General features: G+C 41.9%; 1 protein-coding gene across 1 annotated transcript in view; it reads right to left on the reverse strand.

Moving 5' to 3' along the window:
* The window catches only part of kif5c (kinesin family member 5C), a gene marked incomplete at both ends in the record, with an annotated part of 93,212 nt that extends 80,772 nt beyond the window's left edge, over positions 1–12,440 (reverse strand). Inside the window, one exon of the mRNA XM_080752937.1 lies at positions 12,315–12,440. Within this exon, the coding sequence (XP_080609063.1) occupies positions 12,315–12,440 (126 nt within the window). The remainder of the gene's footprint in view (positions 1–12,314) is intronic.
* Positions 12,441–13,583: the final 1,143 nt, after the last annotated feature.

Below are 13,583 nucleotides of genomic sequence, written 5' to 3' on the forward strand. Positions count from 1 at the left end.
ATAACGGTATGTCACATATCGTCTCTCTCGGGTGGAAATCCAAAGTCCAAAACTGGTACTTCTCAGGATTTCAGCAGATCTGCAAGCTCAAATCGCGTTGATTTGCGCCTCATTCCGATCTTGTGGATCTGCTGCTTTTGATGCCATTGTGTGACACCGCAGTAGGGCCTTAATTTACGAGAAAGAAACCCCACAAAAAGTTGCAGATAAGAGGTTTCTGCCCGACAGTAACGATATAACAAGTAATGTTGTTACATTGGTCACGTACAGATCACACATACAATGCTAATGTAGTGTCCACAGTTACATACAGTATCGACATGACCTCAGCTGTACAAGAAAAATCTAAACAAACGGAACAACATCTAACTAATCCTCTGAGCAATATAACACAAACACACACACGCATGCATGCACGCGCGCACACCCAGTCTAAATGCCATGTTGGTCCTCTCAATAATTGATGAAGGGTCCCACGGGACCTCCCAGGCATGTAGTAGAGTGCCTGATGTTCCTGACCCTGTGGAAAGATGCAGGCATGATTACATCAACACATCCACACACACACACACACACACACACACACACACACACACACACACACACACACACACACACACACACACACACACACACACACACACACACACACACACACACACACACACACACACACACACACACACACACACACACTAGCTGGTGGAGGAGAACATCTACGCCACCGTAGGCCTACGGTCTTCTGAACATCCGCTACTTCTGTACTTCCGCTGTTCCAACACCAGCAGGGTGTGATTGGTTCTCTCTCAGCCACCTGCCCTATTTTAGAGTGAGAAACACCAGAGTAAGGATGTGACGATAATCGCTATTATCGTTTATTGCGATAAACAATATTATCCTCCGTCATGCACTGGGATCAATTCACCTTTTGTTTGCCGAGCTGCATATCTGGTACCACTTATATTATGAAATTTTGATTATCACGATAATATCATAAATCGATATTATTTTGCTTCACAATAATCGTGACATGAAGTTTTCACATCGTCCCATCCCCACACCAGAGGTGAGCTCCACCGATCTCATTCCCCCCAGATTCGGCACAAACTTGGGATGCCAATTTTTTTTTATAAATAAATAAATAAGCTGCTAAACGTCTAGCAAAATTCGGTGCAAACTCTTCTGTTATTGGTAGCTGCCAAATATGGCGAAGAGGCTGTCAACTTGTACCCCCTGAAGGGTGTTTGGGAAGCCTATTTGCTGACTGTACATTTCTTTACTGCAGCACTGTGTAAATATTTGTGTCCTTGTATTGTATCTATCTCTCATGTGGACATAAATAAATTATTACATGTGTGTGTGCATGTGTGTGTGTGTGCGTGCGTGCGTATGTCCGTACGTGGCATTTCTAATAGCTGATAGGGATTCCATCCAGTGTCTGTCTGTCTGTCTGTCTGTCTGTCTGACTGTCTGTCTGCTCCCCCACCAATCATGTCAACAGCCTTCAGCCTCCCATTGTCATGGAGACAGAATTACCCAGGAGACACTGCAGCTCCGCACCGTTCTGCCTCTTTGAAGCAAGTGAACGGTCAATGAAAACAAACACTGCACGCACACACACACACACGCACACACCTTCCATAATACACTAACACTGCAACACACACAAATAGCTGCACTTGTTGAATGTAAAAAATATATATATAAATCCTCTCCCTAAGAACAACAGCACTGTGTCACTAACAACTTGTATATTTCAGCAAAAAATATTGGGATTGTCGCAAATAATTACCGTACACCATACCGAATATATTATATAATTATATAATATAATTCATGTGCCTGTTTTTTGCTGATAAGTGAAGTATAGTGTCCACATTTGTGGATAAATCACCCGGCAGTTTATTTAAAAAACTGAAAAACTGTTTTCTATACCGGCCGCTGTTGAGTCGACAATTAGAATCAATTAGTTCTGGAGACAATTTAAAGGCAATACAGAGAGGACGTGTCTCGTTCTCTGTCTTGAGGCGTGGTGGGGGTGGGGGTCCTACAAACCAATCCCACCCCCACCCCATATGTCACCATCTACCCACCATGGTGACAAAACCTAATCACAGCCCATCTGTGGTGTTGGTATGGAATAGAATGTCATGTTGACATGAAGCAGGGACGACACTCGCGACAGCGACACAGCACATGTGACAAAGATCGGACAACGTCCGTAATGGCTCAGGCTTTGATACGGAATGGATGACTCCTGTTAAGTATTTTACGGATCTTGTATTTAATCTCCCCCTTTATCTTTTTACTGAAAGCTGAAAATCAATTTCACACTGCAGCAGCTGAAACCCCCCCCAGTAACAGATGGAGGGAGGAGGCGTTTTGGAGATTGCCTGCCATTACCTGTGGAATTGTTTACATTCACTGGCTCTCTCTGTGTGTGTGTGTGTGTGTGTGTGTGTGTGTGTGTGTGTGTGTGTGTGTGTGTGTGTGTGTGTGTGTGTGTGTGTGTGTGTGTGTGTGTGTGTGTGTGTGTGTGTGTGTGTGTGCGTGCGTGTGCGTGTGCGTGTTTCAAATAATTGATTTCAAAACACTACTGTTGGTCTATAAAGCTTTGAATGGTTTTGGGGCCAAAAACACATTTCTGATCTTGTGCTGATATCTTGGGCCATCCAGAGCAGGGTTTCCCAAAGTGGGTGCCGCGGCACCCTAGGGTGTCGTTGATGCCAGTACAGGGGCACCTCAGAATAATCAGATAATATTTGGAATCCATCAATATCACTTCACTATGCTTAGTAAAACAGACCTGATTTGCACTGTACTACTTGATGAGTTATTTTTCCATCTACGGCCAAAAATAGCAGCTGTACAAGCTCACAACGCGTCACAACAAGCTTGTAGATCTGCTATTTTTGGTGAACCTTCCCCCCAGAATAGGGATTCTGGGGTTCAAGTGGTTAGACGTCAAGTATAAAGTTATTTTCAGTCATTTCTGATGGAAACGGATATTTCTCGCTGTGACATAGCCTACCGTATCTCAGGTTGAAAGATGTGCATATTTATGTCGCGTAATCTAAAAACTAACTAAATTCAGGAGTGCCCTGAGTCAAAAAAGTTTGAAAACCCCTGATCCAGAGATCTCTCAGGTCATCTGGGATAAAAGTCTGCTTTCTGTCCCTTGAAGCCATAAATAAATGTGGGGAAGCAGCATTTAGTTTACTTTGCATAGACCAGATATCTGGAACAAACTCCAAGAAAACTGCAGGTCTTTCTTTTAAAGCACAACTGAAGACCTTTCTGTTTGCCGCTCCCTTTGATTGAGTTACTTTTATTGTAATTGTAGCCTTTTGTTTTATAAAGTCATTGTATAATAGTGTTTTCCTTGGCTTGATGTTCTGAAGAACGTTGTATTGTTGTGTTACAAATAAAACTGCCTTGCCTTACATATCGTCACTGTGTCGGGCAGAAACCTTGTATCTCCAAGTTTCAAATTTGTGTTTTTTTTTTAAACGCAAAGTAGAGCCCAGCTTCATCATGTTGCACAGGAGTGACAAGACTAGTGAAAACAGCAGATCTACAAGCACACAACACCTCGCGGTGCGAGGCGTTGTGCGCTCGTAGATCGGCTATTCTCACTAGTTTAAATCATTTTTAAAATGATAAATACAAAACGAACGGTTCTGGACATACAAGGTTTCCACCCGACAACGACGATATATATTCCCCATTTCTGTCTGAAGAATCTCCCAATCGCCCACCGCTTGATAATACTGTTGTGTTGTGGGGCCTTTCAAATGTATGCGCATGTAATGAATGAGCCTCTCTGTGGATTTGTGACTGGCTTTAAAATGTCACTCGTGCTGCTGGCAAATCAATACAAGCTACAGCATAAAAGGCAAGCGTCCGGAACCTAGAGGATTTGCATTACACACACAGGCAAAGAATAGCTAGAATCACCCACAGATAGACAACCTCAACACCTGACGAGAATGATGAGACACACTGAACTGAAGGACAGTCACTTCACGTACAGTAGTACTTGCATGCTTACTGTATTTGGAGAATAATGAATGCGTTTCAAACTAAAAGGGATCTCTCGCTCCACGGCCCATACTACCGTGAAAGATTGGTCTCGGTGTGGACAAAGAGCAGGTTTCCACGGGTCGCAATCCCATTCATTATTCAACAGTTCCATAACGAGCGGAATTCTGTTAAATGACGCTGCACATGATAATACATGTGCATCTACTTGATAAAACACTGGAGCAGACAGATCTGCCCTGTGGCCTCCTGCAAATGCATGGGGTTCAGTCAATTATAGCCTCTGGAACAAAAATAACAGCAATTACTGAATGAATTAAGTGATATTATTCCGTTTCAAGTGGTCTGCCATCAAGACCGTGCCAGACAACGGCTGCACAATGCATGCATAGCGGTGTGGCATCTCTAGGAGGTAATGTGCAGCATGCATGCACACAAATGATGTATAGCATCCATGTGATCAATTTGTTTTACTGTTTTGCTGCACATACAAACACGCACACACGCACGCACGCACGCACGCACGCACGCACACACGCGCACGCACACACACATATTTTCTATTTTCTAACAGAATGGGTTACAGATTGTGCTCCATTTATCTGTATTGTCCATATTACTGTCCACGCACGGTGTGTCCTGTTCTCCGGGACTCCTGCAGAGCCCACAGACAGACCTACTGTAGGATGACACGTATTAAGTTTAACCACATGAACCCTAGCAAACATTAGGCAAAAATAGGTGGACTACTGTACAAGCTCACAACACAACGCAGATTTCAGTCATTTGGAGCGCTTCCATTTTTGCGAGCTGTAAGCTATGTGCATCGGACAGCTAGAGTACAGCCACATGGAGGCCTATAGGCTTCATGAGGCACAGAATGCACAAATGTGTGAACAGACCCTGGCTCTCTCTCCTGCAGCAGGGTGCCTTTAGGGATAGGAAGGACTGCTGGGTGCAAATGGAGGAGAAGGAGGAGGTCAGGTATAGTATCAGCACAAAAAAATTGAGGAATTAGCCACATTTGCTATTTTAAAACCCATTTAGGCCTAGAATTATTGAATGCTTTAACTATTGAAAAATAGCAGATCTACAAGCTCACAGCGCGGCACCGAGTGCCGCGCTGCGAGCCTGTAGATCGGCTATTTTTGAAAAAGTTGTGAAAATGTGAGCAAATCTTTGAATATATGTATTTTTAAAGCGAACGTTTGTAACTCAGATTTTGCTTCTGGGGGGGGGGACTAGATATGGAACTAGATATTTTGAGATGGGTTCCGTGGCCAAATAAATATCAGTTTGGGGGTCCTTGACATAAAAAGGTTTGAGAACCACTGACACAGTAGTAGTCTCTCAAGAACAGACTAACTGAGCTCCAGTTAAGTGAAAAGGACCTTTTTCTTTGACGATGGCTAGTCAGATTGCTGACATAGAAACATGGGTTTTTCAAAAAATCTTAGAAGGATTCAAAAGACACTTCGGGTCAAAATTCTAATTTTCACAACTTTTCAAAAATAGCAGATCTACAAGCTCACCGTGAGCTTGTATATCTGCTGTTTTTCAATGGTTAAAGCATAAAATAATAATACATTATAATGTGTACCCGTTCTAAATGGGTTAACTATTTTGGGACACTCTTACAGATTTTCACCTGTCCAAAATCGGGATGCCAGGGTTTACCCCAGACAATGGAGACTTGCAACAACACGTCTTGCTTTCTGTGTTTTGCTATTATTAAAAGACCTGTGCCCTTCGAGCACCAGCATATACCTGCACGTTGGGAAGAATGAAATAGGGAATGCATTCCCCACTCTGTTATGTAATACCCGTTATACCCGTTGTCATAGCACCCGTTTTAACCATCTGTCTGTCTGTGTCCCTTTTATGCCCATATATGGAGATCTATATATCTGCCTGACATTGTCCCTTTTATGGCCATATATGGTGATCCCTGATTGCAACAGTAGGTTGCAGTTAGAACCGTCACAGCTTGTTCGTAGACATCCGTCCAGACGGACGTGTACACTTTTGTAAGTTCTCTGATGGGTTTGCCGCTCTGACATCATGCTCTGACTTCACCGTGATGTCAGGGGAACCACGCTAACAACATCCCTTTTATGCCCATATATGGAGTTCCCTGATGTCATCAATATTAAGCCCATATCTAACAGGACTTCTATGGGAATGCACACACTAACAGAATCCATATATGGCCAAGACAGATGGCCAAGACAGCCCATATCTGTGTGGCTTTTATTTTAATGTTGATGAGGATCTAAATAAACTAACTAAAACACACGGCTGGTTCTACAGACATCTCCATGTATTGGCATAAAAGGGATTGTATGTATGATGTCAGATGTCATAGACATCATAGGACTTTCACATAACGAATAACTGATAAGCGTCTTACCTTAGTGTTATCAGTATGGGCATGTGAGGGGATTGGCAGCTATGGAAAGTCCTTGTGCAGGTGACTGCTGAGAATGTGTAGAGAATGTCTGAAGGGAGCAAGTGGACTGGCTAACTAGCTAATCAAATGGCTGGAGAAATTGGGCAGGTGTGGGGAATTTGCCGGATCAAGCTAAGACTGGGGTTGCCATGGCAATCAATTGGCTAATTGACAGCCAGAGCCTTTTCTGGTGTTTATGTAAAATCGCCACTGCACTTCCTCGGGTCGTCTGCAACACTTAAACATTTAAAGTCGGACAGTTGAACGGTTCTTGTGGATTACAGACATACATATGTACGGTACATGCATACATATGTACACATTCAGTACGTAGTGCATTTAAAATTCGTCTTATTTGAGCAGCTCGTATCTCCAAGTTTCAAATTTGTACGTTTCTTCGTAAATTAAAGCCCTGCCTTCATCATACAAGATTGTCGCACAAAACTAGTGAAAATAGCAGATCTACAAGCACACAAAGCCTCAGGGTTCGATGCATTGTGTGCTTGTTGACCGTCATTTTCTAAAATGATAAATACAAAACGAACGGTTTTGGACATACAATGTTTCCACCGGACAACAACGATTTGAACAAGCCATGATCTCCCCGTCCATCCATCAGGCTCACAGAGGCACAGTGGCATCCCAGAGGTCAATATTTCACCAAAGCTACGGCCCAGATATGTCTATCTCTTCACACTAAGTCATCAGTATTATTAATATTCATGATTAATAACATTATGATTGAGAATAAATCGCTAAGAAAATTATCCACGGTTGCAGCCCTAGTTTACCATTTGATAACTGACATGCTATCAGTGTCTACAGATGTGTTAGTCTCATCACGCGGTCAGACTGTTGTCTGGACACAATTTTAAAAAGCTTCCGTCATACTGTGCAGTCTGGAACAACGGAGGCTCTGACAATGATCTCAGGATAAAGTTGATGTAATGCCTGCTTTCCGTCTTTATAAGCTGTATGCTTAGATGATTTTGATTTATATTAGGAGGAATTTGAGTGACTGTAAAGACAAAACGGAGCAGAAATGGCAATTCTAAAATAAAATGAAAAGATATTTTAAAATATATTTCCGTTAATGGAAACAGATTACAGCTTCCTGTCTTGGCTTTCAGGAGGTGTAGTTCCAGACTATAGCATTAAGAGACTGTGGAATAGTGACTACAAATGCGTAGACATGACTGAATCGACAGCAAGCAGTCTCCTCTTCCCCCAGCCACCCACCCTGCCCACCTTTTTTTCCCCATTACCAGTGAGAAACGACGCTTATTTACGCTAGCTGAACCTCAGTCAGCCATGAGCTGCCCTTTCTTTCTTCGCTTAAAACCTGACCCTGCCATTTCCACATGAATCACTGCCCAGTCGATTTGGGGGGCCGTTCCTCATGGATTTACATCTCCTTCAATGAGAACAAAGTCAGAGGCGTTTAATGCTTCCATTTAGGTTCAGCTGAGCAAGACAGGCAGGCCATCATGTGCCGAGACCTCACAATGCTAGTGTTGCCTGTCAATCAGTGTTCATTTTGACAACTGATTTTGATTTAGTTTTAGCCATACCCTTCTGAATAAAATTTCATTTCGTTTTACTTATATCCCTCTCTAACATTTTAGTCTAGTTTTAATTTTTTGACGAAATTGTCAATATATTTGTCATCATAGCTTTGTTTTTATTTCGTTTTCGTCAGTGAAAAAAGGTAGTAGACAACATTTCTCTGCATAGTTTTAGTCGATGAAGTCAACACTAGAGCCAAGCATGACCAGGGTCTCACACTGGGTTAGGGAACAGGTCAGACTCAACAGTGTGCAGATTGTATCGACCTTGTTGCTGCAGGGATCCATCAAGACGATGAATCCTGATCACATTACTACGGAAATAGACAGAACTAGAAGCTCTCAAAAGGCCTTCTGAGCTCATAGATATGCTATTGTTGAAAAAAGAAAATTTACTAATATTAACTATTTGTAAAAAAAAAAAAAAAAAGTAATTCAATTAAAGTGCTCAAAATATACATACCAGGGTTAAAGGAGTAGATCACTCCTAAAATGACTTTTTTTTCTATTGATTACTCATGCCATGGAGACCTGAGTTCAATAATATTTTTTTGTATTGCAAGGGTATATTTACCCCAAATGGGGGTACATTTATTGTAATAAAATTGTTGTCGAATGTGATTAAAAACCCAAGTATATTATTGAACTCAAGTCTCCATGGGGTAAGATAAAAATCAATCATACAATTTCCCGAAATTATTTTTAACCCATTTAGAACGGGTACACATTTTGTGTATCATTATTTTATGCATTAACTATTGAAAAATAGCAGATATACAAGCTCACAGCGCGGCACTTGTGCAAGCTTGTAGATCTATCTATCTATTTTTGAAAAATCGTGAAAATGTAAATTTTGACCCGGTTCTATAAGTGTCTTTTGAATCCTTCTAAGGTTTTTTGGAAAAACCTATGTTTCTATGTCAGCAATCTGGCTAGCCATCGTCAAAGAAAAGGTCCTTTTCACTTAACTGGAGCTCAGTTAGTCTGTTCTTGAGAGACTACTATGTCAGTGGTTCTCAAACCTTTTCATGTGAAGGACCCCCAAAATGCTATTTATTTGGCCACGGACCCCCATCTCAAAATATTTAGTTCCAGGGACCACCCAGAAGCAAAATTTGAGTTACAAACGTTCGCTTTGAATATACATATATCCAAAGATTTGCACACATTTTCACGACTTTTTCAAAAATAGCAGATCTACAAGCTCGCAGCGCGGCACTCGGTGCCGCGCTGTGAGCTTGTATATCTGCTATTTTTCACTGGTTAAAGCATTCAATAATTTTAGGCCTAAATGGATTAATTCAGTCTGACCAGAAAGCAGGGATACAACATATCCCAACCAAAGAGAAGAGGATATGAGCAGCAGAGGCACAGACACAGGCAGGGACTTGCGGAGAAAGAGGCAGGGGCTGAAATTTCTAAAAAGGGCCTTTTGGTGAAAATATCGAAAATAGCAGACCTCCAAGCTCACAACGCATTGTGGCTATTTTTGGTACTTGATAGTACCACACTGAACTAAGAATAATCAAGTGAATACTGGAGATGTGACATAATATAGCATGGATTTCTACAGAGGGCAATTCTTTCAACATTAGATGCTGCATTCAAGTTCAGGAGAGTTTGGACAAGGCAATTCTCTTGAATGCTGCCTTCAGGCATGGGAAGGGGGCATTTTACAGAACGATAAAAGGGCAGGATCTCAAGCCCCCTTTCATGTCTATGTGTGCACGTGCCTGGAAACAGGGGTCATCACCATGTTGGCTTGTGGTGGACATTTTTGTCAAAATTATATTTTTACCATGGACATATTACCAGAAACTGAGCTATAGCCCTGAATGTGCAGTCTGTGCCTGTGGTCCTCAAAGTGAGTTGACGGACCTTCTGCGTTCCTTGAAGGTGGTCCAAATGGACCATTACAGGTCTGTAACTCTGATGGAACCAAATGTATGGGTCCATTTGGTTCCATTGGTACACTCTCAGAGTTAGGCCTATGGGGGTTCTTGAAAATGAAAAGGTTTGACAACCACTGTACCGACGGACTCCTAATATACTGGGTCTTATGATCAAAATAAGAACGTTATAATGGTGTGTAAAACAGAAAATCTAAAACGTGCCACGGACAAATGTTTACGTATATGGACATATTGAGAACCCCTGCCCTCCTGTTTGCATAAATAATGATGAAATTCTCTTGTAAGTGAAGACAACAAATTAAAGGGGGAAAAACTATATTTGAAATCCCCACGACTGGTTTCTTTGGCAATAAGCCCCAAGACAGTCATTTGCAGGATGAAGCCTTATTATTATTATAGCTACTGGCAGATAAAGGATTGGAAGACACAAAGAATAATCATGTGATAATTAGCTAAATCGTTAGCGGTGAAGGCCTGTTGAAACTGACGATTCACAGAAGCTCCGTTTCCGTCATCAGAACACAGGAAATGACATTAGACTGAGGGGAGCCTCCTCATAATGGCTTTTAACTTTCTGTATTCATTTCCATTCTGTATTTCTTTGAGTACCAAGTGCCATTCCCACTGGGCACGATAGCTATTTAGATAACTAATTATATCCTTCACCATTGTATTTTTTAAATATAGTTGGTGTGAACACTGCCATCCAGTTGACTTAGAATGATGTTATTAAACTATATTTGTTATAGTAATAGTTATAGTGCTCAGTGTGAAAGACCCTTAAAGGAGTAGTTCACCCCCAAAATGACTTTTTTTCTATTGATTAGTCATGCCATGGAGAGTAGAGTTCAATAATATTTTTAGTTTTTTGTCGCATTCCTAAGACAAAAATGTGATAACAATAAATTTACCCCCATTCGTTCCGGATGGTGACCCGTTTCGAAACGGGTCACCATCCGGAATCAATGGGGGTAAATTTACTCGAATCAAATTTTTGTCTTAGGAATGTGACAAAAACCAAAAAATATTATTGAACTCTACTCTCCATGGCATGAGTAATTAATAGAAAAAAAAATCACACCCGTGTGAAGTGGAGCTGTGTGTGTGTGTGTGTGTGTGTGTGTGTGTGTGTGTGTGTGTGTGTGTGTGTGTGTGTGTGTGTGTGTGGATCATGTGTGTGTGTGTGTGTGTGTGTGTGGATCATGTGTACCGATTTTTGTGACATTTGATGAAAATATGTAGGAAAAGGAGCAAAAAGTGTGTTTTGGAGAAAATTCAAGATGGCGGAAAATCTATCATGGCGCAAATGGGCGTGGCCTATATGGGGAGATGCGTCATGACCCAAGGAATCCAGGGAAAAAATATTTTTAATTTTCCGACCTACGGTTCAAGAGTTACGGGCCAAAACGTAAAGTGGGGTGTTATGGCGCCACCATGCGGCCAAATGTGAGTTTTTGCGATTCCCATTATAAGTCAATGGGGAAAATTAATTCACTAATAAATTAATATCAATTAAACTATTGAACCTTTCTCTTAGCAAGTTACTAGCCCACGATTCCCGAGTAAGCCGGTCGATTTGACATATGGCGCGAGTGTGTGGTGGCAAAACTGTGGGACTAGTAGCGTGCCGAAGTTTAGGAAGTTCAGGCTACATACAGACACACACACAGACAGACACACAGACAGACCCACACGGCCACGTATAGGGAGCCTGTGCTTCACACAGCTCCAAAAAGTCATTTTGGGGGTGAACTACTCCTTTAACAGTGAATAGTCTTGGACTATTAATACTCAAATTGGAAGCAAAGACAAAAAATGCATCGATAACATTATATACAGTATAATGTTACGCTGTGGGGAAAAATAAAGCATTTCAACACTACAAACATAGAAATGTTTTTAAGTGGGGGGGGGGGGGGGGGGGGGTTGGGGGGCATAAACAGTTATAAGCTTAGACATATAGAATTAAAGAAATGTATATTGACTGTCTACTCTAGAAAATGTGTTGAAAACTCTCAAATCTAATCACATTGATTGTATCCATATTGTATCAGCTTTTCAGACAGACAGACACACAGTATTTCTACATTGCAGTATTGATACTTTTTACTTAAGTAAAACATGTGAGTGCTTTTTCCCACCACAGGTATAACAACCTATTGTGGGATGATATATAGGCAGATCGCAGATGAATAGCCTAACACCCAGGGATAGATAGATGGACAGAGGGATGGATAGATCGTATAGCGTAGTAGAGTTATGCAAACCGATACTGTGTGGCCTAACATGAGCACTAAATGAAACAATAGCCTATATATATAGATATATAATTTTCTTGTCACTCACCGTTACCACCACGGTGTCCTCGCCCTTGAATTTGGGGATGTATTTGTCTCCTCTGCCGAGCTCAGAGTCGTTGAGCGGCCTGAACCTGCACATCACTTTAACACCGCACTCCGCAGCATCCACCATGATGTCGACCAACACTTTAATAAAGGTTTAGAAACCTCTGGATTAGAAGAAGAAAGCAGCGGGTCAACTTTCTCTTCTCACTCTTCCTCACCACGCGTTGTTTTCCTGCCTTTATTATAGTTCCAACAGAATGCATGCAGCATTAACTCCTGCTGCACTCCATGTCTGACTGTCTGATGCTCGAAGAAGAGAATGTAGAATGTATACCGGTTAATTCCCAGGCGACAACGACTATTATACACCCCTTAAAAAATTAATTGAATTGGGAGGGACAAAAAGAGCTGAGATAAATGGATAAAATAGGCTGCAATTAACGTTAACGCGCTGACGCTGTGCCGTTGCATATAGGGTATAGGTTTTTTCCGTAGACACGTTTTAGATTCGCCCGTTTCCCTGATCCTCCTCCTCCGCAGCGCTGGCAGTTCTTTCTCCTCAGCACCACTTCTAGGACCAGTTGGTTTCCCAGCACTGATGATGATGATGATGCTGATGATGATGCAGGGTCCAGTATCCACACATCCCATTACTGGGAGGGACACGCCGTAAGCCCAAGGTCGCACTGTGATTGGCTATCGTTCAGTTGATGATCGTGTGGAGTTGATTGAACATATTTGTGGGAGGAGTCATATCATCATCATCGGTCAAATTAATGGTCCAATCTCCTTCACCCTCTATAATAATATGATCATTTTCAGACTATCTTCATAGGTTCTATGTTCCCCAGGTTCTATGTTCCCCACTTCCCCCAAAAAAAGGTTCTATGTTCCCCAGGTTCTATGTTCCCCACCCACCCTCCCCACAAAAAGCTTCTATGTTCCCCAAACAACCAAAAAAAGGATCTACTGTATGTTCCCAACTCAAATGCAGGAAATGGTGGGACATCTGGGCACTAAGAACATGTGGGCAATCCTAATTTAGGTGCCCAGTTGCCCAGATGTCTCCACCCCTAGGTGCCCACTCATTCAAATGCCCACGTGTCCCTATTGCCCAGATATCCAGATGCCCACTCGTCCAGATGCGCAGCCTTAACAAAAGTATGGTGTCCAGATGTCCCTAGTACCCCTGTCCCACTAGTATTGGTAATTTCTCCCCATTATTGTGTGTTTTGAGTTTTTATTAATAATGAATGTTTCCTGCATTTTT

The sequence above is a fragment of the Nannobrachium achirus genome (assembly GCF_963921795.1).
Source record: "Nannobrachium achirus genome assembly, chromosome: 22".
Classification (NCBI taxonomy): domain Eukaryota; kingdom Metazoa; phylum Chordata; class Actinopteri; order Myctophiformes; family Myctophidae; genus Nannobrachium; species Nannobrachium achirus.